Source organism: Pseudopodoces humilis, chromosome 14 (genome assembly GCF_049639895.1).
Source record: "Pseudopodoces humilis isolate 2021_Gansu_Grassland_sample_001 chromosome 14, ASM4963989v1, whole genome shotgun sequence".
Classification (NCBI taxonomy): Eukaryota; Metazoa; Chordata; class Aves; order Passeriformes; family Paridae; genus Pseudopodoces; species Pseudopodoces humilis.
In genome coordinates, this window is record NC_142213.1 from 8,074,481 (window position 1) to 8,101,239 (window position 26,759).

General features: G+C 41.4%; 1 protein-coding gene across 6 annotated transcripts in view; it reads right to left on the reverse strand.

Moving 5' to 3' along the window:
- The window catches only part of NUP93 (nucleoporin 93), a 78,174-nt gene that overhangs the window by 28,359 nt on the left and 23,056 nt on the right, over nt 1-26,759 (reverse strand). For 5 of the 6 annotated variants that reach the window (XM_088062183.1, XM_088062185.1, XM_088062186.1 and 2 more), the window contains exons 4-5: nt 2,288-2,350; nt 455-583 (exon numbers count right to left, since the gene is read on the reverse strand). In XM_088062183.1, coding sequence (XP_087918309.1) covers nt 455-583; nt 2,288-2,350 — 192 coding nt within the window. Of the gene's footprint in view, nt 1-454; nt 584-1,233; nt 1,932-2,287; nt 2,351-26,759 lie in introns of those variants that run through there. The other variant, XM_088062189.1, reaches the window with a different exon arrangement.

Here is a 26,759-nt window from a genome sequence, read left to right on the forward strand (position 1 = left end):
CCATAAATCCAGGCTAGCACACAGTGATAAGGGGAAGAGACACTCTAAGACCTATGTGTAAGCACAATTGCACCTGAGAAACTCCCTGGTGTCACACTGCAAAGGTTTCCTGAAGTCCCCAGTGTGTTTTCTGTCCCCTGGGTATATTGACCTAGTATGTGTTTGTGACTAAGTTTCCAGCCAGCACATATGCTCAAAACACAGCTTCAGCAACAGCAGCTCCACTGCCTGTACCCATCAGCCAATAAACAGAAATAATCACAAAGGTTTGATATTCTGCTAGACAATGCATTCTGCTAGTCAGAGACATTCTAGAATTAAATAGGGATTTTGTATTTTTCATTTTCACACAGTTGTAGTTGCAGAATATTTCAGAAGTGGTTTCAGCATGCTGGAATGCCAGCTGTGTACAGTGCTGTGTGTGACTGTGCACAGCATTTAGAAAGACAGTTACCTCATTTTCCTGGGTGAAATCAAGAGCATCTTCCCCTGATGCAAGCAGAGAATGCAGAATCCTTTGTTTCACCTGTTCCCATTCAACCAGCATTGATTCTCGGTGATACTCCTCAGCCATGGCAAAAGTCTGTTGGTGAAGAAGAACAAGAGCTAAGAAACATATCAAAACACACCAGCCTAACTCTGCTATTAACAGACAAGCCCAATAATGAAACAGAAAATAGCAACTACACAAATTAACCAGGTCAGCCCTCAAGAGGCTAATGGCATGCTGCATATTATTTTAACAGGCTTCCTGTTCAGGTACAAGGGGATTCAGAAAGTAGGTGTATGTGGAATTAAGACAACTCTCACATACCCCCAGCTGGTAAAAGAGGGGAACTGTGTCTCTTCCATGGCAGGGCAGCACAGGAATCTGAGCAGGCCGAAAAACAGCAGGCTTCCTTCTTTAACTTAGCAGCACACACAGTATCCAGGTTCATCACTAATGTGTGGTTTGTTGGGACTTAACTTCTCTCATGACCACTAGCTTTTCACCTCCCTGGAGGCTATGAAGGTCTGACTCGCTGCATTTTTAACAAAGGTATTTACTGCCCATAATAATTTTCAGGTCTTTACCAGTGTCTTTTTCTTTTAAACAGGAAATAGGATAAAATAAAAATTAAAATATTAAGGGAAAATAAACCAGTGTCAAAGAATCAGGAAGTCTCTTTCATCAGGAACATAACTTGGGAAAGCACACAGGAAAATCATATCCCAAGAAAAAACAACCGTTACCTTTAAAATGGCTGATGTGGTACATTGTCTTCAGATCCAATTGGGGAACACGGCAGGAAACAGCTTTTCCCTCAGCAGGGGAAATATTCCCATATTTTGGCAGTAGCATTGGGATAGAGAAGATGCTTCACTACCTTTTCTGTTACTGTTGGGGTGAGACTAGCAGCCTCAGGTATACCAGCACAGGAAGTAAGAGAATCTCCACTAATTCTAAATAGAGAATAAGCTGTATTGTGTCTTCTACTTCTTCCCTGTTCACACAGCTCTGTCCTGCAACGTACTTAACTAAATGTCTTGGTTGGCTAAGTTTTTCATTTCCTTGCAGTTCACTTTAGGATATTGTCAATTAATGAGCAAAACATTCCTCGAAGAAATGAATTTGTAAGAGACAGTGACATTTGGCAAACATTTAATTACAGTGCATGCATGCAATTAGAGCTTAAGATTTGTGTTTCTTTGTTGCATTATAAAATTCACTTTATATTTTCATGGCAGGATATAGGTCTTACCCACTTATCTTCACTATTATAATTTCAAAAGGATTTTAAATATGCTTCAATAGTTACAGCATAATTTTATGTAACTGAAATAATTTATTAATGCTTATGTACTTTTTCTTATCACTTGAAAGAAACATAGGGTCAGTTCTAAACCTGATGCCCCCAGTATACATTGAGGGAAACAATCCTAACAGGAGCACTAGGAAGTATGGAATGACATTTCCAAGAGGGAGTTTCAAGACAAACAACAGGAAGCATTTTTTCATGCTGCATAATTCAATTGCGAAAATCACTGTCCCAGAACATGACAGATACCAAAGGCACAAATCGATTCAGAAACAGGATTAGATGAATTTCTTATCAGAAAACAAGTTGCTGCTCAGATGATCTTCAAAACAACTATTTGTTCAGCGGTGAAGATACAAGAGATGAAGAGGGGAAGGCTAATTAATTTTCTTACAGACTAAGTACTGATAACTTTCAAGGGAAGAAAACTGCAAATCTCTCCTGTTTTTGTTTTTAGGCAAAAATGATGGTGCTTTCTTCCAACTTACCCTCCTCCTAGACTCTTCAATGGCAGACAGCAATGCATTATCTTTTTCATTCTTCAGGAATCCCTGCAGAAAAGGAGAAACAGAGCTTCAGCCAAAAAAATCAGCCTTGCACTAACATCAGATACATATTATAGTACTCAGCTCTTTCAGCTCTGGGAAGTGCTCAGAGCTCTCTCTGCAGTCCAGTCCCAGGAAGTTTAAAGGTCACTTTACTTCACCAAAGGTACAGTAAGATGCCCATCCAGTGCAACATGAAAATGAAAATGCATTAATCCCCTCTTTTAATATGCATTAAATCCTAGTGAAATGTCCTGCTTCTATTCTCTTTTATCTCTGTGTCCCAGCATCTGCTTCCTCTTGCTCTCCATTTGAGGGAGCTAGGATGAAAGCTGGTAGGAACGATAAGCCAAGATAAGATTGTTGGACTTGAGTATGCTGAAAAAAATAAAACAGGCTTTGACTTGGCAGCTTCAGGCAGAAGTGGAGCTCTTGGGGGACTGATACAACTGTGAAAAAGAGCCTTAAAAATAGTCAGTTGAGGAAGGATGGAAATAACTAAACAGTTGGAAAGCATACAGAAAAAGTTTACCACACAGCTTCTCTCCATGAATACAGCTGGAGTGGGTAAAAAGGAAGATTTGTGTTTTTAATTTCAGTATATGAGTAAATCTCAAAGAGGTCAGGTGTGTGTGAACAAATTTATTTAGATGAGCTGTTAGGTCCTTATCCCAAAGGTTACTTTTATGACCTGTACTAAGAAATATAAAATAAAGTTTTAACTTTAAACAAATAGCTGTGGGGTAAAGCAGTAAAGCACACAGACAACAATCAGGATATGTTTATCACATTTTAACATGCATATCTTTATTTTGAATTTTCACTGTTACATCACCAATTAAATAAACCAAGTTAATTTGTATGCCCAGACTTCAATGTAACCATTATTCAGGTCATAAAAAGAAAAAGCTTTTTTATCCTTCTGAAGTAATCAGCTATAAATTATCAACTCCATTAATCGCTAATATCTTAAAAGTCTGTACACCCACTCCTCAGCTCTAAAACCAAAAGCTGCTAACAAACCTGGAGAAAGGGAACTCAGTGGACCATGCTTTATGCTTTTATAAAGAGAAAATATAACTGCAGCAGTGTCCAACTGAATTTATCAGGAATCAGGATGATTTTGTGCCTTCTAGTCTCCCCATCTTCCTGCAAAGAATTCCTGTGGTGACACACAGAGATTTGGGCTTTTGGAAAAATATACTTATGGTAGGTCTTAGAAACTGTGCTGCAGCAGTAATACATACAACCACAAGTATCACAGAGTAATACTTAGCTCTGGGAGTTGAGGAGCAATAGAAACCTCCCCAGTCTGAAGCAATCTGGCAGGACACTGTCACATAGGAGTGCTGCCGGCTTCCTGCTCCCCAGCACCAGCATGTGAAATAATGGGCATTGCACCTTCTCCTTCTAAATATGTAGAACAAGCATTTGAGGTACATGGGACAGGCTGTGACCCCCTTTAGCTGGAAATAAGAAGGTGACCCCTTTCTGTACACTGGAGAGAGAACAAGCCGCCATCCTCAAAGATACGTGCGGTGCAGCTCCCCAGAAAGAGCCCTTGAATTACACACGGAAGAGAGCGGTCACTGCTCTATTCTTCATTTCACCAGCCGACAGGTCCTGCTTTATTTTTAGACAATGCCCACAGAGAAATCACAGTTACAACCTGAAAAAAAGGAAGCTAAATCCAGATCCTTGCACACGTCTGGGGACCAACTATTATAGCAGCTGTCACTGAGACAAGGGTTGCCGCAGTCACCTAACTGGGCCAAGACAGCCTCGACTCTGTGCAGGAGAGGGATGGAGATGTGCCTTGTAAGGCTTGTCCCAACTCTGGGAGGGCAATGAGTTTTCTGGATTCTTTTTTTTTTTTTTTTTAATTTTTTTTTTTTTTTTTACTTCCCCCACTTCAACCTAAAATGGAGCAAAATTATCTGGAATTAAAACAAGCAATGCTTCTGGACCTTCAAAGCACACACCAATAAATGAGCAGAAGAGACAGACTTGCTTCTGATGGTAGAGATCTGATGCTGCAGAGAACAGTGTGTTAGCTCTATTCTAACAACACTGCTTATTTTACAGGCAAAACCAGCCCACTGTCCCCAAGATGCAGACCTAGAGCTATCTGCATGTGATGGAGGATGTGAGCTTACAGAGGTCCTGGATGCCTGGCTCCCTGCTTGCTCTGTGAGCACTGGACTCCTGAAAACCCCAAGAATGTGTCCTACCTTTCCTGCCCTTGGTCTTCCCGTCTTTCCTTTCAGGGATGTGTGCCCTAGCAGGTATCTGCCTAGAAATGTACACAGCAGTGATGGTAATCAACAGAGGAATTTAAGATGTGCTAAAGCTTCACTTGATGTCAGTAAATCCAGGCTGAGTATCTTAATGAAACTGCCCAGCTCCCAGAGAGTTCTACTAGGTCCATTTAAGGAAACACATTACACTGAATGCCAATTAGAGGATGATAATTGTCTTTTTCAATCTCAAAAGCTACTTCTTTAGCAAAATAAAATCCTCACACATTCAAAATAACATCTGTAATGCCTCACTAAGGAGAAATAAATTTTAAAAAGTTTGCCCTATGTCTTGTGTTAAACATTATGACTCTAGCATGACAATTTCAGCTTCAGTTAATTACAGACTAATTGTCAAACCTCAGAAGAGGGAGTTTCAGGAACTGATGCTGAAGCTCCTGCTACTGTTTGTGCGAGCTGCTTCTACTTAGGCCAAATAAGAGCTCCTGGGGGTGTCACACCAGGCTTTGGTGGCCAGAATTTCACTCGTTAAGAAAGTGAGGTGTGTCCGGCTGATTGCTGGATCCCCTGGATTTATCGCATTGCCACCTAGTGGTGCACTACACTTTGATCACCAGACATGATTTCACGGACATACAAAAATGCACACAAATGCACCTCTGCTGCATGAAAAAGCAGAGCTCCGGAACAAGGATAGGCAGAAAGATGGCAGAGATGCATTTTACACTGGAGAAATTTTGTCCTCAGAAATCCCAGGTCACAACTTTAAGGGTTCACATATCTCTTAAGAAGGCTGGGCTGTGAACAGTGCTGGTTGTGCTCGCCAGTTACATCTGCCCTGAAAGCTTTCTGCAATCCCAGAGGCAAGGTTTGACTTTGCCACGAACGCTGGCAGACTGTAACGAGGATGCGGAGGTGCAGCGTTCAGCACGCACGGGGAGTGCACGACCCACAAAGCAGGAGCCGCCCTCTCGGGGGAGATGCTGCTGATTGTACAACGAGTAACGAGTTGCTTCATATTCAGCATCCAAAGAGAAAAGCGGGAGGAGAACAGAGATGATTGTTAGGAGACAAAAGGCTATTTCGCAGAGGCAGATGGCAAAGACAGGAACAGCCAACACGAGCACTGCTATAATCTCAGAGGTGAAAACCTCACCTTGCAGCTCTCTGTGCACAAGCTCTGCCAGTGCAGGGATCCCAGTGTAGCCTGGATTTTACTTGAAAATGAAAATCTTACTTCCCTGAGGCAGGTTTAAGCAAAAAGCTCACAGAGCTTTAATGCCACATCACCCTGCCCTGCTTTAGTGAGTGGCTTTTGATTTTCCTTTCTGTTGCTGTCTGACTCCCACACATCCTTCCTGCATCTAGTTTGGAAGGGAAGCAGCATAACTCTTCTCCATCCCCAGTTCTCTTCACCACTCAGTGCTGAATGTTTCCCACACACCATTTGTACAATATCCGATGCGATGGTGTTTGCAAAACAGGGACACAGGCATAGAAATACACCCACTGTCACACTTTCAGGTTCCCGCTTCTCAGTTAGTCCCACTTAGACTTACATGTCTACTGACTCTCAGCATCTTTCCTAAGCACATTCCAGATCCTCTTGGAGCTCCTACACCTCAAATTTCAGCCTGATCTCACAGTCTCCCTTTTTTTGCTGAAATCCAGCCTCACTTGATGAAGGTTTGTAGAAGTGGAAGGGCAGGACAGAACCCCTGGCAGCAGCCTGTGCTTGCTCCAGTATTACCCCTCATGTCAGACAAACACTGACTGACACAGGCTGGTTTGACAGCAACCAGCACCTGCCTTGCTCCAGCTTGAATTCCAGCAAGAGAGTGTTCCAGTAGTTCATTATCAGTACAAAAGGGCACACATGCACGCACCGATGGTCTCTTTTTGACAGGAAAGTCTCTTCCATTTACTGCAGTAAATGAGGTTAGTAAACTCTCCTGGCTGAGAGAAGTCTCTTAATTACTTTCATCAGCCAGGCCATACTTTTAATACTTGATCTTAGTATTCAAGCTGTCAAGAGAAGGCGAATGTTGCCAAATAGTATACTGAGACCTTGGATGTTGACAGCAATGGGTACTTTTTCACTGGCACAGAAATAAAGAAGAAAATGAAATGAACAATCTGGGACCATTTCAAGTCAATTGCTCTTTGATTAAAATATTTCCAAGTGCTGGATTTCCAGTAGATCCAGTGAATCCAGCAGGGACAGTTAACAAAAATCACTCTTTGGCAACTCCAGGTGAAGCACTTGAATTTATTATTTCTGCTAGCAATTCTAAGAAACAAATCTGCTAAATACAATCCTATTGAAAACATGGACACATCTGAGCCCACTCCTGAGGTGGTGTACCCTGGTACAACCCTCCTGGCCACGTTCTCTCTGGAAACAGAAAAGGAGGCAAAACTACCTGGCAGTTTTTAAATCTAAATTATTGTTTGTGCTGACACAAGCATCAGTGCTTGCTGGCTGGCCAAAGGGTGAAGTACTATGGCCAACTATTGGATTCCCAAGGATGGGGACACGAGTGTAGCGTAAGCAGTATTTCAGTCTATTCACTCTTCCTTTGTATGTGTGATCCCATCGTGTCTTGGAAGCTTCCATAGGTCTCCCATGATTTATTTTTCAGAAAGCATCAGGTTTTTTGGGCTAAAGCCATGCAGATAAGAAGCTTCACTACATACCCTGGCCTGTGCAGTACTGTGTCCTTCAAAGCAGAAAGGCAGATACCCAAAGATCAGCTAGCAAGAACAACAAGCAAAGAGCATTTGTGAAATTGGCTTCCTCCTTGGAGAGCTTCAGATGGCAAAACTGCTATGGGGCCAAAACATACTGAGAGCAGAGAGGAAGACAATGCCAGGAAGGGTGATTCACCAGTCAGTATCACTTCAAAGCTGCACGAGAGGCAAGGAACGCATCACTGTACACAGACAAAAAGGTGCACTAGAAAGGACGGTCTGACGAGTCTCATCCCATAGCCGTATCCGTTGTTCAATTTAAGGACTTAGTAATACAAAATTTCCCTAGCCTAAGACAGCTGCACTTGTCAAACTACAACATACATTTCTCAACTTCCTTGCCATCATGTTAAGAGTGGGAAATCCTGCAACATTTTTAATTCTCTGTTGACTGAACAGGAGAAGCAGGAAAAAACCAGAAGGCTTTACAGTTTGATAAGACCTAAGAGCTGGTTGTCGCATCAGAGACTTTCAAAGCAACAGCCGTGCTGAAGGTGAAAAGGGAAAAGCACATAGCAATAGCTAGAACGCAAAACTGTGCTAATACAGCCAAACACTGGGCTTGGGGTAGATCTGCTGCTCTGCTACCCGCCTTCACAGGGGTCAAATATCACATCCCCCCGTGCACTGTGACTGCACTACACGCTTGTAGCCAATACTCATGCTCAGCTGGTTTGAGAGTCAAGGTAGGGGAGTTCTTCCCCACCCTGCAAGCCAATAGCAATTGAGTGGCAGTAAATCACTAAAAATATGCAAAGCCCAGCTTCAACACTGCTTCCTTGCGTGACTAGTAGCAATTCAAAAAATTACTTCAGTTTTTTTTAAGTGGCTTCCTGCTCCAGCAAAATCAAATTCTGCAGAGCCGCAATGCCGTCTTGCTTTCATGATGGAGAAGCAGCAACCTGGGCCTCACCCCAGCGGCAGCAGGAGTTGATGCACGCCAGGCTGGAGCCCACATGCAGTGCAGAACAAGAGGGGCACCTCCACTTGCCCACAAGGCTCTCCCTGGGGCTGTGTGCACCATGGAAAATGCACAGCAGCACCCTTTCCCAGAGACACTGGGGCAGGAACAGGTCTCCCCTACCTCTCCACCGGCACGCATTGATGCAGTGCCCAGGTTCAAACACAGTCTTTAATCTGTGTTACAGAGTGAGCCTTAAGCAAATATTTACAAAGAGCTCTCTGCCGCAGGTTAGTGCCCGCAGTGCAAAGATCTAGTACTCTTTTGTGTATTATTTTACTGGTTTAGACTGCTTGATCTGTGAAACTCATGCCGTTTTCACAGTCATCTTAAGATGGTATCCAGGAACACTGGATTTTGCTGTGCTGGATAAATATCATTATTCCTTCTAGCCGTGACAGGAGAAACTCAAACTGCCGAAAGAAGCATTCCTTGAGAAAATCACGGATCAGCTCTAACATAAGCAGGGGCAGATGGTGCACGCTCTTTGACTCTTGCTGGGCCTGTTTGAATCTGGCAAGTGAAGACTGGAAATGTGTTCCTCAGACATACAGGCTTGAAGGGAAAAAATACAAACACCTCCTAGTGCTCACTTCAGCCAGGACACCATCTATGTAATGATGGAAGCACCAGCAGTTAATATCAAACCATCCCCAGCACTGAGAGGCACCACCACATCCCACACCCAACCGCAGTCCTCCAAAACACATCTGCAGCATGTGGCCGGCAAGGAGAGTGCAGGCATCTGCAGTGAACAGAAGCAAAATTTACCATGAAACATACAGGGAGCACAGCTTTATCATACTGGAAATGTCCAGAAAAATACCACTGCTCAGATTTCCTGCAGGAATATTGTGCCAGGCACTCACCAGCGCCAAAATCGAACTCTCTGCTATGTGTCACTGCTTGTTCCGTGTATAAATGGAGATCATCACTGCTGGCAAGAAACATGACTCTGCTTTATTTTACTTTCTTCTAATTCAACACAGGATGCTCAGTGAGTTCATGCACTATAAGATTTCAGTATTTAATTTAAAACTGTACTTACACGTGGCTTAAGTCATAATATAACATGAAAATTCATTGCAGTGCTCCTGTGTATTTTAGATTTTACAAAATATGTCAGAGACATTTCCAAGACTTAACAAATTCAAGTGCAATTAAAATGAGTGAAGTAGGACACTTTTAAAAAGCACCACAGTGTATCAACCATTGAAATATATATAATTTATATACTACTTATACAGTATACCTAATTATTAAAATATTAGTAATTATCCATATTATTTGCTCTGTCTTTCCCCTCCATCACAGTGAAACCAAAATAACTTCAATTGCACAAGTTAGTTTCTCATTCTCAGAGTCTAAAAATTGTTGCTGTGTCATGTTGGACTGCATAGCACATAGGAATGCTGTTCATGCTTTAAATGTAGGTTTTTTCAAAGTCACAAAGACTTTGATGACATAAGACTAAGATAATACATTTTTTAATCCAAAATTTTGCAGCAAAGTTGATTACAATGAGGTTCTCTTTCACATAGAATCACCAGCCTCCACTGCACAGATCATTCTTGACAGGAATTGTTAATGCAACACAAAAGTAGTGTAAACAACAGTGCTACTTTTTCGAGTGATCCTGTCTTTCTGCCCAGGCATATAGTCATTTTCCTTCTCCCTATGATATAACTGGGAGTGGTTCAACAAGAATCCCAGGTCCTATCAAGGTACAAAGCATCAAGGAGATCTGTATAATAAAAAAATAGAAAGTCTATAATAGCCCTAACCTGCTGGGAGATCATGCAAATAACAGGAGGAGTAACAATGAAAAAAAATTCTAGAAATAGAAAGATATTACCATCTTTACATTCCTGAATATTTTTATCAGGAATATAAACATCTCTGTGTTTTATTAATTGAATAAACATAAAAATGGAGAACTAAAAAGAAGGTAGACAGACTCTTGCAGCCAATGTGGCAGTAGGAGACATTACTCATGAAGGAGCTTGTTCAGCTGGCTAACACTGGTACATTACACCTGAAAACACCTCAGATGGTGTTTCCATTTGTCTCAAGACAAAAAAACCAAAATGTCACAATGGCAATTAAACACAATGGTACCTCACTTGGAATTACCATTTGCTGAGTAAAGGAATCTCTCCACACAGATCAGGTCAGCAGGACCAGCAGCAGGACTCACGGGAAGCCCATCTCCTTTGGCTTCTCACCATCAGCAACAGCATCAGCACAGAGTGAACAGACTCCACAATCTGAAACCTGGGCTCATTCATCAAATTTCCAAATATATGGCTACCTGTTTCTCTCAGTATTTTTGAATGCAAAGGAATGACCTTAGTGTGGGGCTTTGCTCAGTGCTATGATGAGTGACTACAGCCCCTCCTGTACACTATACAAGTCCGTGCATTATGATCGTGATTAAAAAATACAAAAACCACAAACACATCAAGAGATCCACAACCAAAACAAAACTCAAGGCCTTGCCTCTTTTTTGGAATTTAATTTAAGTAAATTAAATAAATAAGAAAATTAAATTACAAGATAATTCCAGTGGGCTTGAGATTCACAATGCCACCCCATAGTAAAAATATTTATAGCATGCAAACAAAGATAGTTTCTGATCATCCACTAGAATAAGCTGCTATACCCGCCTCTCCAGTATCATGTTTTTTAAGGGGATACTCTGAAAAAACCTACAGACTTAAATGATTTAATACTTTTATTGTACAGTCATAACTAAAGCTGCAATGTAATACCTCTTGCTGGAAACATGCTCGCATCAGGCAGGATGCCCTCAAATCAAGCCATTGAAACCAATTTCACTGATGACGCCATTTTCTTATTTCTTTCGCTGCCATTTTAGCATCGTGGTTACTCCACATTTCCTTGAGAAGTAGCTGTATCTTCTCCCTGCTCTAAGAGGAAACCATGCTCAAATAACATGGTGACAAATGAAACCTGTACGCTGAATTTCTGCCCGTGTCACGTCCCTGCAATGGCAGGGATGAAGCACAGGTGCCATTGCGGACCACACCTCAATTCCCTGTACCGAGAGCTGGCGAGGGGTCTCCTGAGAAGGTGCAAGCTGAGAAACCAGCCACTGGAAATCCATGGGCACCACAGGAAAAATTGATACAACTGAGAAAGGGGAGTGTCCAGCCCTGTTACAGGAGGTATCTCTCCAAACCCCACAGAAAACACTGGCTAGTAAGGGAGTAGTTTGAAAAGAGAAGCAAAAGGCATAAAGGAGGCACACAGACAAGCTTGCTGTGTCTGCTGCTGGACTAATTGTACATTAGCATTAACATACAGCAACTACAAAAACCCACTTAACCTGGCAGCAGAAAATTAATTTCTCAGGATCACATCCAAAAGCCAAACACCCATCCCAGTCAATCAATAAAGCATTCCTTATCCTAAAATGACATTTCTGATGGACCACCAGCAAGAGGGGAAAATTATTAAACAAATCTGCTACTCATTAGCACCCAGCCTCCTCTAATTCACTTCTGAATATTTTATTGTAGTCCTTCAGTCTCCCTTACCCCTTGTTAAGTGCTTTATGCTTCTGCTTCTCTGAGTGGGAATATGAAATATGGGAACATGTAACCTTCTTGGTTGTGAGAAACACGGATGCTCTCAGGATTTTCTGAAAACCAAAACATGATTGATATTTCCATAGCTCTCCCTTCACAATTTCAGATGAGTAGAAACAGTTCAATGCCTTTAAGTTAGTCTGAAACTGTAGGTGAAAAAACAGTAATGAAAAATATTGGTTCTCTTTACCTCCCCTGGATTCAAGTAGTGAACCTAGCAGCACTGAGTCTGACACTGTCCCTGCTCTCAGGCTGACTCAAGAGGAAAGATTTCAACTGCCATGCCCCCATCCCAGAGCTGAAAGCCTGCGTACTGCCTTCCTGAACATTCCTTAGGAGCTCAGGTTATCTTTCTGCTTCTTGAAAAGAAATGCCAAGCAGCATCTTCCAGCCTCCATCTGCATTTCAGACAGAAAGCGATGCAGGCAGCGAACGCTCATTGCCTCGAAGGGACAACGCCTGGTTCAGACATGAAAATCCTGTCAGCACTGGAAATGCGACAACCAACTTACAGTGGGATGCAAATCCTAAACCAGCATAGGTGGCTTTCCCCAGTGCTGTACCTCCACAAAGGGGGTTCCTATAACATTCCTACTGCAGTTTGAAGTCTCTCAGAAAAACCCATACAGGGAAAGAAAATCTTTCCCAAGTTAAATTTACTTTATTTTGCTGATAATGGCTAACATGACAAAGAGACAAGATTACATTCATTGTAGTGTGGAAAAAGCAGGCTTTTTTTTTTAAAATACACAGTGGAATCTCAAGAAAATGTGCAAATTTGAAGTTCAGCCCTCTTAAATAACATGAGATGATTTGGCAAAATCATCCACCTGAGTTAAAAAATAAGCCCAAGTTAGCTACCCCAATCTTCCTCAGTATTTGTAAATAAATCATAACTACTTTGTTCACCTAACAGCTATCTTCAACATGACAACTTATCCCCTAGAATAAATATAAATATTTTACCGACAGTGAAAGCAAGCAATTTGGAGATCATACATGTCACGATATCTTTAAATCCTCAATTTAAACATGCCATGGTCTTTAGAAATGGTTTTTCTTTACTACATTACTGATACATTTCATAAAGTTAATTATTTAAATTGCATATGAATTATTAATTACAGATCATTAAACTAAGAAAGAGAAGACTGGAATACGCCTGTTATAATTATACAACTTATATTTAAAAACGTTAGACATTAAAGGGCTCAGAGAGAAAAGCATACATCCAGATTCTCTGCTGCAACAAATACGTTACAATAAACACTTTATCCTTTTTCAGCTTATTTCTCCTACTGTGTAATAAACCTAAGGTTTAAACTTTCCAGACTTGGGGCATGAGGCCGGTGTGCTGAGGATACACCAGAGACAATAGGTTTCCATTTTTCTCCTCTGGCTGTACTCCACCCTGGCTAAGGAACTGTCTAGCAGTGCATGCCTTTATTTGCGCCTTGCATTAACAAGGCACACAAGCTTTCGGACTTTAATGTAAATTAAATGTCAGGTCCAGATGCTGCCAACAGATATCACAGAAAACCCTGCTATAAGAGACCTACAGCTAATTATTCATTACACTGGCTCAGTCATTTTTTCATACATTAATTTATGGAGCTTAGTTGAAGTCTGTTTCCCACCCACTTCAAACAAAGGAAAATAATTTGCCACACTATACTAACTGCAAGGATAACTGAGCTGTCTCCCATATGGGGCCAGTGGGGATGGGATGGTTTCCTCCATGTTTTCACACAGGCAAAACACAGATTTCATTGTCCTTTACTTGATTTTTTGCTGAGCTGCTTTTGTGGAAAGACCCCCCTTTGCACAGGTAATCTGCTTGGAGAGAGGCAACTTTTTTGCCATGCTATGCCAGTGTTCCATGTCTTCCCTCTGAGCATTTCTCAGTTGACAAAGAGTGCAGAACATGGCACACAGGTACCTTAATATTTGGGGAGGGAGCCCCAGAGGAGGCAAACCACTCTACTGAAAGAGGGCAGGTGCCGACCCAGCACAGTATGTTTTATTAAACTGCTTCCTTTCAAATACAAAAATAGAATTGAAAGGAAAGGAGAAAAATCAACCCACCCTGTACTTTTGTCCCCGTACCAAAGCCAGGCAGAGCTCCCAGTTTCATGCAGCCTCTACGTCTCCAGATCTGAGAGTATTAAATGAGCTGCCACCCACCCAGCTAGTCACGGCCACCACATTTATATAAATGTTAATTCCCTGACTGCTTCCTTTTACTATGACTTTACTGGATTAACCCCTTTCATAATGTATCCTATTCACTCAAAAGAGAGGTGGGATCTTGCTGCAAACTCCAGTTGACTAAGCAAATATGCTTCACCACCTCATTTAAGAAATTAACAACAAAAAAAGCAGATCTCCAAGTATCTTCATTTGCTTTGAAAGTGTAGAAATATTTTCTCTTATTTTTGTTCTACATTTGAAATTCTTACTTCAAAATAAAATTAAAGAAAGTTTAACATGTCTTCTAAATAAATCATAAGTGAATATGTAAGAACAGGGGAAACAGAGTGGACCAACATCTCTGCACCACAATGAAAAGCAAGAGAAAAAAAAATCATAATCAAGTAGCATCTTTATTTTTTGTTTAAAATACTTCCATAGACTTTTAATAGCCTAGGGAAGAGAAAAAAAGAATAAAGGCATTCAGAAAGTTATGCTACTGTATTTCTGCTTAAATGAAAAGCAAAGTCAGCAATGTCAAGAGGGTCTTTAAAAAGCCAACACAAATGAAACCCAAAGCAGACGCTGGACTGCCCCACCCAACAGCTGCTCTAGAGAAGAACACTGGAAGGTAAAGGCACAGACCTTCCAGTTTCTTTTCTGTGAGCAAAGGACCTTTTCTCCAAAACTACCCACCTGTTCTCTTTAATTACTCACCTACAAATTAAAACAACCTACAGCAACAGTACAAACAAAAAACACCATAAAAGACACCTTGAGGAGAATTCTCTCTTATTAAAACAAGCTTTTTACCCTCATTTTATATATTTTAAAAGATAGACATTCCTACCTGTAGATCTCAGTACTGAGGAGTTACAAACCTGTTAATGCTGGCTGTAACTGCCACACTTCATCTGCCTGGTATTTAGGATTACACAGCTGTATCTATCTCTATTAATGTTCAAGTTTTTTCATCTTAAAAAAAAATATATATATATAAATCAAACCTGCAAGTCCTGAAATGGCTGAGACAGTCAAGAGTCCAGCAAGACAATAAGAAAGCAGCTGCTTTCCACGGCTGAACACCACTGCCTGTAAAGCATCTATATATTTTTTTCCAGTGGTGCTTTATTCAAATTCTAGGGAAAGCATCAGTCTGAAACCAGTAACTGATGGGAGTAACAGTTTATAGGTTACAGAAGGATATTTTATTGTTAACGGACTGTACCATGTAGGAATTAGGAGGGGGTGAGGCGGCAGGCAGGCAAGAGGAGAGAGATGCTACTATTTTTTTTCCCTGAGCCACTGCAATTACTCTGATGTGAATTTTTGATGACTTCCGACATATTGCATGGTTAATAATCGTTTCAGCTGTCATGTTTGGTTAATGTGGAAAATGCATTTGCTGCATTGTGATGCAGCACTCCAGCCACAGATTGTAACACCAGTTGTGAAGCTATTCCCTTAACTGAGCTGCATGAATTTGCACATACCATGAGGCTGAAATAAATGGTAGTTTGATTTTTATACAGCAACTGAAAGCTTCTGCCATTTTAGACCTGCAGAGCTGTTGGTACAACTTGTACAGGCAGATAATTTTACTGCATATTAATCAGTGTTGTTGCTCTTTAAAGGGGAGCTTTGATTCTCCATTGTTTTGCTGTGTTTGGTTATTTAGCAGTTAAAAGACTGAGATACTATTTATGTTAAACATCACTCTTTTTCTAGCTTTACACAGGTTATTTAATTGTAAGCATATATACATCAATGAAACTGTCAGCACTACAGAAATGCAGCCTTGTTATTCATACAGGCTCAACCTACTTCTTCCTCCATATGATACTTAAGAGTAAGTGTATATATAACCTTGTCTTACAAATGATTGCACAGGAGGCATGAAAATAAAATGATTGCATGTAAGGGATGAAAATATGCTGCTTACAATCAAATAAAGAGAATTTTATTTGCAAAGTACCACTTCTTCATCTACACTTTAAACATCAAATGGAAAAGTATAAGGTTACATAAATACTTGTGTGTGCCTTTCACTGTCACCAACAGGGAAACAATGCTGCAAGCAATCATGCAATTACAAGAGGAGATGTAAAACGGCAGAGATGAAACCATGCTAAGAGCCAGTCACCCGATGATTAAAGTCAGGCCAGTGTATTCCAGCAGTCAGGTGATGGTGCCATCATTACAGTGCAGAAAGCCATGGAAAAATCGAGAAACAGACCACCCCCATCTTCAAGAAAAAAATGAGAAGCACCAAAGGAATAAAGAATGCACTTGCTAATATGCCAAACATACAATCGTGAAGAAGTGTTTCACAGAACGTGTGTGTAGCACTATTGGGAAGTTACCGTCACAGGTCTCAAGTGCACATTTAACCCATGGTGCCAACCCAGCTCCAGCCCACAAACTGCTTGTGACACCCCCAAATTCAAAGTTCATTCTTTTTAAATTCCAGAACAACAGCCCTGATGCCACATTACTTCATTTCACAGTTCAGTAATTCTGCTCACAAATGCACGTCTTGAATTTGCAAACACACTCAGGCAAAAAAATCCAGACTTGGGATGTCTACATTTAATGAAGAACAGAAAGCTATCAGAAGAGTGTTTTACTGTGAACACTGATATACATGCAGAATCGCCACCAATTCATTATTTCCACTTCTGTTTAAATTAAAACAACACTGCAATGTGTATGTTGGACATGAAATATCGGAAAATACGGTGCAGGACATTTTATATGGAAAAACAGGAGTTTCTGAATTAACATTGTATTCTCTGGTTTGGGAGCAATTCCCATTAACAGGGTTATGTCTGCAGAAGGTGCTCTGCGGCTCAGGTTCACCTACCCCAAAGGCATCACTGCACCTTGCACAATTCAGTTTCACAGGTGGCAGAGTGATCTCAAACAGTGTTTTAGCTTTGAAATTAGCAAACTTTATCTTAGAGGTGATTTTCCTCAAGCAAGTGCAAGGAGCAATCCCTCCCTGCTTGTGATCAAATGAATACCGAATATCTGAGTCCTCCTACCAGGCATTTCATGAGTGGAGAAGACAGGTCTAAATCCAACATTCTTAGTGAAAAACTGCAGTCAGTTGCATTGCAGGGAAAATTATTGATCGCAACCAGCTACACCCCATAGTGCAGGCAAAGTCCCTTTTGGGAGAGGAAGGTTAATACATTTGCAGGGATAATTTAACTCTGGCATTCCTCCTGCATTTCTGAGCATCCATGTCTGGCATCATCCCTGCTGCTGGGCTTGCCTCAGTAACTTACACTCACCTCACACACACTGCTCTGGTTTTGATGGCTTCTCCCCCTACTTACCTCTAGTTTGCATAACCCACTAGTGGTGCAGAGACAGAAGCACCGAGAATACACAGAGCTTTTGCTTCCTAGCCAAACTCTGAAACAGGTAAGGATACCCGGAGAGACAGTCGACTCTTCAGGACAGACAGCAGTCTCCAAGGGATTTCAGGAGCACAGTCATCCATCTGGAGCTGCTAGCCACAACTTTAAAAATGCTGCTTTTATCAAGAGACATTCTCTGTTATTTTCTGGCCATGTAACGCTACTGCAGAAGCTCCTTGCAACTGCAGATCTGTGCATTATAATCAGCACAATTATATATCTGTACTTTGTTTTACATATTGCATTGCCAGGGAAAGCTTTGCTGGTGTAGCTCAGCAGAGCACTGTCTCCCATTACCTATGGATTTCTTAAAGCAACAGCTTTGAGGGATATGAACAGGAACTACCCACTCCAAATGGCTGTTAGTGTAAACAACTGTGAGTGCTAACCCAGCTAAGATGTCGGAACTGCTATCTGTTTCACTGGCAATCAATTTAGTGGAGCGTTCAGTCAGCTCACGCATCAATCACTTCTGCACTCTGATGTGACTGTGGGAGGAGGAGAAGGAAAAACACTGTTCAGGGATGCTGGGCCCCGGCTGAGAAAAACCGCAGAAGTCACCCTTCTGAGCAGAAAGCATCATATCTCTAAGAGAATGACAATGCAAAGAGAATGCAGAAGCCATTGGACTAAGAATATCCTTCTTTGGGTCAGGATCATTCCCTCGCTATATCTCTGGGTGTCCACAATGACCTCCTGCCTTGTCAGGTAAAGCTTCATCTCCAGAGTGAAGGAGATTCCTTCATCACAACTACAAAAATCAAAAGATGTGATCACCCTTACCTTAAAAAAAAACAACTCACCAACAAACCATAAAACATGGTAGCCTGCAATCAATGATATCATCTCCTTTTCTTTCAGTCTTGCACTGGACAGGGATAAGGTGGAGAACAGGACCAGCATCCCTGGATCTGCTCCTGTATTTATTCTGTTTTGAAGCTCTACAGTTGCAATGCCTGCCACTGCCAGTGAGCATTAGCCAGCAAAACTGACAGATATTGCTGGCAATGAATTGTAACACTGATAGGTAGCTCCTTCCCAAAATTTATCCTCTGCTTAATCCAGCGCTGTAGCAGCAGCAGCAAATACTGCACTGTCATACTGGCTCTGGAGCAAGCCTTAAGGCATTAGCTGGTCCTCTCTGCAAGGCCAGCTGGGTGATTATCCAGCATTAATGACAGGCGAGGTTTCTTCCTCTGCCTTCAGCTCTGCACACTCATCCTACCCCTTCAGAGGGATGCAAAAAGAACAGCCAGTGAGTTCAGGCTGTGGTGAAGAGAAGAGGAAGAAAACCCAGGCTAACACTTCAACATCAATACAGTTATACTCACACACGAGCAGAGCAAAAAGTCAGGTTGAGTGTTTTATGATGCTACTGGCCTGTCTAGCAGGGAATTTGGGCTTTATTGCAATGGGCTAACTTACACGGACTAAGACAAAGGAGCCATCCAGAGTCAAAACAAAAACCAGAACTGGGAAGCAACCAGCTCCAGTCACATCCAGTATTACCATCACAGACAGCCATCATCCTTCAGGGGAAAAACCCAATCACACTGGGAGCTGCTGGCTTGTTTCAGAGCTCAAAGGACACCTGAGTTTCAACACAGCTTTGGAACTAAATTTGTACCAAACAGGAGGCAGGATGTAAAGGCAGAGAGTGGGAAACACCCCTGAGAGAACAGATTGAGGACCAGTGCTTTGTGTGACCAAGCAGATACAGGGGGAAGTGAAACACAAATCCTGTAAAATTAGAAGAGTGCTGGTCCCAAGCAGGGGAGAGGTGGGGGGAGCCCAGCCAGGCAGAGAGGATTAGCCCCAACACTGGCAGTGCTGTTACTGCCATCCACACCCCAATTAGTGGTATCATTTGTCCGGATGAATGGGGAACTTGCACTCAATTCGGCAATTTGACAGGGTGTCATTGAACTACCTCACGTCCATATTTATCCAAGAGGCAAGTGCAGGAACCAGTTTTAATTAGAGCCTGTTTGACAAAGAACCGAGGGTATTACCCATGCTCTCACCATCAAGCAATAATTGAGATGTAATCGTTTAAACAAAGCGCAACAAGTGTCCATTTACCCAAAGCCATTGTTAAATATCCACTAGGAGATTATTTTCAAAATTATAATGTGCCATGAATATGCAAACCACTTTCCATCTTTAGCACTGAAAAGAATAATCACCTTTAAAAAAAACCCACACCACCAAAAACCACAACTGAAAGCCAAACAGCTATTTTGCAGCAGAATTTGAGGAGTGTTTTAAACATGCCAATGCTAATTTAAAAGGAGGGGGGAGAGAAGTGACGGCTCTGCTTTGGGGCTATTAAACTCTGTCTGGAAAGCCCTCTTTTGTACAGCATTAGCCTGCTCTAAGTCTGTAATTATGAGGAGAATGTGTTAATTTTTAATTCAGATTGCTAACCCCTTTTTTATGTACAAACCCTGCACGTCAATCCCTCTTGCAGATGACTGTAAGCACTGACATGACCAAATTCAACCCTCGGTGGTAAAAGCACACTCTCCCTGGGAGGCTTGGCACTGTGTGCTGGAAAGCAACTCAGCCTCGTAGTGAAATAGCTCTTTTATAAAACTGTCACCTCAGCATCGTGGCAAGCAAATCCTCTTGACCCACAGCCTATTAAACCAGAACCATATGGCCACTGATATTCACACCTTCATTTCAGCATTATTCTGGTCTGGCTACTGAAATTCTAACACAGCTTCACAGGAAGCTGAATTCCCACGTCCCTCACATTCCCAAATAGAGGGAAGCACAGGATGAGGAAGTTAACCTAACACTGCCTAGAAGCCCACACCAAGTTAATGGCTGTCAAACACTAAGCCCATCTTTCATCTCTTCCAACTCCTACTGATGCCAGCAATCCACGGAGGAACCTGACTTAAGAGCATGCTTTGACACAGTCCAGCAATGAATTATTAACTCCAGTGGAAGCCACAAAGCATCAGCGAGGAGCAAACATGAGCCTTCTCTGATGATTAACCAGAATGCAATTATCAACGTTCCTGCTTCTCACAAAATATCTCAAAATTCCCCATCACAAAATCCAAAAGGCATCACACAGAAATGCACATCCACATGTATGAAAGCAGAAACAATTCTATGCTTTTACCTTTGTTTCTTTGGGGTTATATTATCAGCTGTGAGTGGTCCGAGAGAAGACTGCTCTGCCTTATCACCTGCATTACAGCAATTCTACATGGACTTGCAACACTTCAAGAGTCATATATGCAGAACCAAGTCCATATTTTTAATTTCCACAGCAATTCAATCCATCTTGGACTGGATAAAATGCAGTCACAGAAACTTGCCTGCAGATTCAGAACCATCCTTGGCCATGTTACACCACATAGCACAAGCTGTTTGAGGCCCAGGGTCTGACTGGGCACATAGAAGCAGCTGAGTCTCCCAGCCTGCTCACCAATAGCAGACAGATGCAGAGAGATGCATTCACCTCTTATAATGATGAGAGCTACCCAAAAGGGCAGCCCAGCCTTCTTATGAAAGGCATGGGCCCACCCTGCCAATTGGATGCAAGGTACAGGCCTCTAGCAGCATCCCATCATTCAGGAAGAACAACTTGCTCAATTCTCTGCCAAAGAAATCCAGACAGCTCCCCGTATTAAACCATAAGGTACCAAGAGGCAGCAAACACTAGTGATGGCCCTAGAAAGATCTTCTGAATCCCAAAATGCACAAGGATGTTTGCTTGGAAAGGGGTGCCATGCCATTCTGAAATTAGCAGTGCAAAGCCAGGATGAAGACAGCATTTTAGGTTTTTCTTAGATGAGAAGCTCAGTTTGTGCTTTTCCTTTAGTTACAGCTGCCAGCTCTGAAGAAAGGGGCACTAGAACTGCTGGCCAGCATGGAAAATGAACACCCACAAGCATGCTGGTGAGAGTGAACAACAGCAGTGCATGGCTGCTTTGTCAAACCATCCTTGTATTTCTCATGGTAAAAGTACAACTGAAATCAGCACTGGCATCTCAGCGGGCTTAATTAGAAGTCAGGTTTACTCTGTTCAGGTCTTTATACTGTGCTCATTACATAAATATCCAAGTGCCTTCCAGTCCTGCATTAAGTGACATGACTAACATCTGTCAATGTTGTTTGTTCTCTTCTCCATTTCTGGAGGAGTGAAAACACAGTGTTCAAGCAGATCACAAAACACCCAGTGACTGGGAAGGGAGATTTTTTCAGCCCTGGCTCACACAGAGCATGGCCATGTCTGCTTGGTTAATGGTTTTATATCACAGTCATCAGCAGAATGATTAAGCAGCTATACATATTAAAAGCACCAAGTCTCCCCCCAGCAGCATTTCCATGCAGGATTGACGTGATTGGAAGACATACAAAAGTCTGTCCTTTGTGGACCAAATTAAGTCATTTGGAGTTTTATCATTTCATTTCTCTGCCTGAACCTCCTTGCCTTGTCATCTTATATTAGATAATACTGAGGATTCAATTTCCAGCAGAGGAAATAAAAGCATCCATCTGCTGAATTTGACTAAAAGGGACAACAAAGGTATGAGCAGCTTATCCTGCCCTTAAATCCCTTACAAAACACGCATCTTAACTCTACAGAGGTTTCACCTGGATATCAAAACTAGGAGACTGAAGTCTGTAATTATGATTTTTGTATTCATGTGCCTTCCACCTTTCCCAATGGTTATCCATCTATATATCTCTATCCTCCTGATGCTGAAAAGTACTTAGGTCACCATTTCTTCCGAGTTATAACCCAGTAATTCTTTGCAAAGACATTGTGAGAACACTGAGCTAAAAGGAAAAGAACTGGGAGGGATCAAATCTTAGACTCGATCAAGATGATGAAGGATCGGCAATGCTACATGTCTTAAGGTCAGCCGGTTGGGGTTAGGCAGATGCTTCTAGTAAAAGCAAATGCCTAGAGAAAGGTCAAACTCATGAACATAAACTTGGTAGAGATTGGGAAACAATGGGCTGCAGGGGATGAGACTCCCACCACCACCTTCTCCTCATCTGTCCACCCAAACCTTCAAAACTGGAGGTAACAGAAGCCCACTGATACTGAGTCACCAGCTCTTAGATTAGAAGAAAAGCAAGGACTCATTCCAGGCAAACGAGGGGACTGCATAGAGCTTTCATTTAATGCAATGTGCATAGCCATACAAAACGGGGATTAGTCTTTCACAAAAAAAGAACAACCTTTTCAAGTGTATAGATAAAGAGACTCTCAGGAAGGGACAGAGGCTGACTCAGAAAACTATTAAAAGGACAAAGTGACTTTCAAATAGAGGTCACTAGTTCAAACACGAACTAGATCAGTAGTGGCCAAGACTAAAGCATCTAAAGACTGATTAGTGATGTAAACAAAAATGTGTTGTTAATCCTCCTTGAGCTCCTGCTACACAGGAGCCCATACTGCAAGATCCTTGCAGAAAGCAGTGCAGAATTCACTTTCTGTCCAGCCCCAGGGGAACAGCCAGGGCCTAGGTGGGTACCCAGACACCAAGTGCCTGTCCCTAGCAAGTGCAGAAGTGAGACAGATGCACTGCTCCGTTTGCTTAAAATGGCCAAGTTATTCCTTTCAGTTAAGATACTCTACCATAGTGCGCTCACATATTTGTTGCTGGATACATATTATCAGATATTGCACTGAACAACACCCACTTAGCATCTATGAACAAGCATTAAGATCACATTGCAGGTTTCCCAGTAGTGTTTTGTCAGAGAATTTTCCTGTGAAAAGACTTTGCTGATTCACTAATGTCATACAACTTATACATTCATGAAAAAGAGACCACCAAATGTCCCAACATGCCTCAGAAGAGGCTCCAGTTATCCCTAGAGATCTTGCAGCACTGCAGACTCAGATATATATTAAGAGAAGCCTTACTGCAGAACATCCTTCCAGAGGACATCCAAGGAGGGCAGACAGGATTCCAAAACATACATCTCAGTAATGAGAAGCAGCAAACACACAATGTTTACCACTCAGGAGACACATCCAGAATGCAGCTGCTTTAACTTTGGTCATCAAGCACAACTTGGGTGTCTCCCATCTACTTTCACAGGGAATCACAGCTCTAACACCTCACTGTGCTATAAAACAGACATCCAGTGAAGCATTGCCCTTCTCACTGTTAGTGGGCACCACAATACAGGTCACAGATGTATTTACAGGGGGGTTGTGTCAAACCACTCTTCACTTACTATTAAGCAAACACTTCCTTACAGACCTGCAGTTTAAGTAGCACAGTCATCATTACATACATCAATACATACTTTTATATAAAAATACCTGTTGCTACTCAATTATGATATAGCATATTATTTATGTACATTACTGAACCAGAATCCTGCAAAGAACATTAATTTCTGTGCCTATTTATTGGAAGCAAGGACATGCTGGAGGCAAAGATATAGAAGACTTGATTTCCTTTTTAAAGAAAACTTTTATTAATGTTTGTTCCAAACAAGATCCTCCAGCTGCTGAAGTTTAATACTACCCAAAATGCATTTTCCCTAGGCTCTTCCATTATCAGCAGGGGCCTTTCTAGCAAGTCAAATCTTTCAAGAGATATTCTTTGCTATCCAACTTGGGAGACTTAGGTATTCGACATTCTAGGAATGCAATCAAATCCTGCCCCTTCCAGGCCTTCTGGGGCACCTATTAATTCACCCTCCTGTAGAGAGGGAATTTATCACCTCTTCCTATTGCTAGTATCTAAAAAAGTAGAACAGAGCAACTTAAATTGGCATTGCAATTATTTAAAAATCTATAAATAGTTGTTGCCATAGTGTTAATTAAATTGCTACATGGTAATGTCCTTTCTTTCTACCTTTTAAAGCTGAACTCCGAAAAAGTCAGGTAAGGTGACACCATGCCATGTAAGAGTCCAGGGAAAGTGAGTACAAATGTTTAGATATTGTATTATACTCCACACAAAGATGAGCTGAAAATCTGAAGTAGCTTGCTACGTTTTCTCTTTCCCTCTCAGTATGAAAGAGAACAGGCTGATTTCCAAACTGCTTCATCATCTGTCACCCAAACTCAAAATTTTCAAAAAATCACCATAAAATTTCACAGACCAACCACAGTAATTGAATGGCTATGAACCGCATATGGGAAAAAAAAAAACAAAACAAAAACCAGAAAGATTTTTTCCATCATCTTTGTACATTTTGGAAAGATGGTGAACAATAACAATGGCCACCTCTGCACAGAAGCATCAGATCTGACAGACTATTGAAACAGGGGAATGGAGAAAAATCACTGGAGGAACAAACACTAAACTCAAGATATGCCATAGCAGATAAAAAGTCTGTTTTAACACAAATACCAGCACGAGCTTCATCTTGGTAATTATACCACTCACACTGGTATTTGCTCAGAGATGGAGCAACTTCCACTACTTTCCAGTGAGAGAAAAGCTTTTTTCTCTTTACAAAAGTATCAAAATGATTTATTTTAAAATGGTGAACTCTTTAACGGGCAAAAACCCTATCTTACAAAACTTTATTATTTAATGGAAAGCTGAAATGACAGGAAAGGGACTGCATCAATTCCTGGCTACAAGTCTAAGCAAGAGAGATTAAATAACACTTGAGACGGTAAGCAGAGGGCAAACTCTTGGCTCCTCACCTTTTGTCAAGTGTTTCCCCTCATATCTGGAAGTGCAGAAAGCTATTTTGGTCTTCCTTAATTTCCAGTACTTCTAGCCACAGTGAAGTATTTAGTATTTGTGTAATTACTGGTTTTCACAGCAGGCTGTAACAAACAGCAAAACTACCTGACAGAACCACATAGCTGAAAATGTCATTTTCCACTGGAAGTGTGGCCATGCCACCACCCAATCCCACAGATATACATAAACCAAAACCAGCTAGACCACAATAGGCATATTTTTATGAGTAGTGCTACTAACATGCAACACACTTGTGAAGCTATACAAATAAACTTTCCCCTAGAAAAAACAGTAAGTAGTTTAAAAGTAATAAACTAGACCATCCCTTAATGTCTGTTAGCAGCTCAGCAAATGCTGGGCATGTTGAAGATCAAAGGTGAAGGCACAAACCTCAAAACATTAGAATTTCTGTCAGCCTTCCTCTGTCTTCTTTTCAGTGTCTCCTGCTTCAGAGGTTCAATTCAGTATGTGAAGGTTAACAAACACAAAACAAGGAAATTCAAAACTTGACTATTTCTATTTTTTTTTTTTTTTTAATCCAAACCACATTAGTACTTTTGGATAGACAAATTATATTATAAATGTAGGATTTCAATATTCTGGCACCAAGCCACATTCTAATGGACATTCAAACACTAACTAAGGAAATGCTTGTGCATTAAGCCTATCAATAAGTCAACAATCAATACTTAAGTATTGCAGTAAAAATACAATGCACCCTTTATAACTGCCACTGGCCTCTTTGCCATCCTTCTTTGTCAAGCTCAGCTCCTAATAAAAAAATAATAGAGTCTTGAAGCAAGAAATGAAGCACATACTATTTCACAGTCATTAAGCATTTATCTTCAAGTCTAGACCTAATTGGTCCTCCGAACTGTACAGATTTTTGTTTTTCAATTGTGTTCTGACAGGGCAGAAGAGTCAGGAATAAAAAGACAGAAGTTCAGACACAAAATTAATCAAGCAGGTCAATAGGTAAGAGCAGCAAAATAAAGAAACCTCAAACAACAAAGCCCCAAGCAACTGCAAATTAGGAGCTGCTTCCAGCTTTATCTCCAAAAAGCATCTCAATCAAAAGAAAACAAAAAGAATCCCATCAAAGCATACTAACATTTGTGTTTTAATCCAATTCATAGATTTTAATTGCCTGCACAACATCAGTCCTGCACAATCCCTTGACATTTCCATCCTGTCGGTTTGATCAAATGAAGCCAAAGGCAACCTCTGCAGAGCACAAGTTTTGGACACCCTCTGGAAAGCGTGACCATCAGGCCATATTGCTCCGCAACAGAACAAATGCTTTAAATGTAGTTAACTCTGGCTTCCCAGTCAGAGCCATGGCCATAATGCTGAGCCACCACTATATTTCTCAACAGTGGAAAAAAACCCACAATTTTTAGATGCTTGGAGCAGCTGTGTATTTCTGCAGAAAGATTCAGGGTATGCTTTACAGGAAGAAATGGTGGCAGACATTGATCCAATCCTGTAAAACCTGAATGTAAGAACAGGAGGACAACAGTCAAAA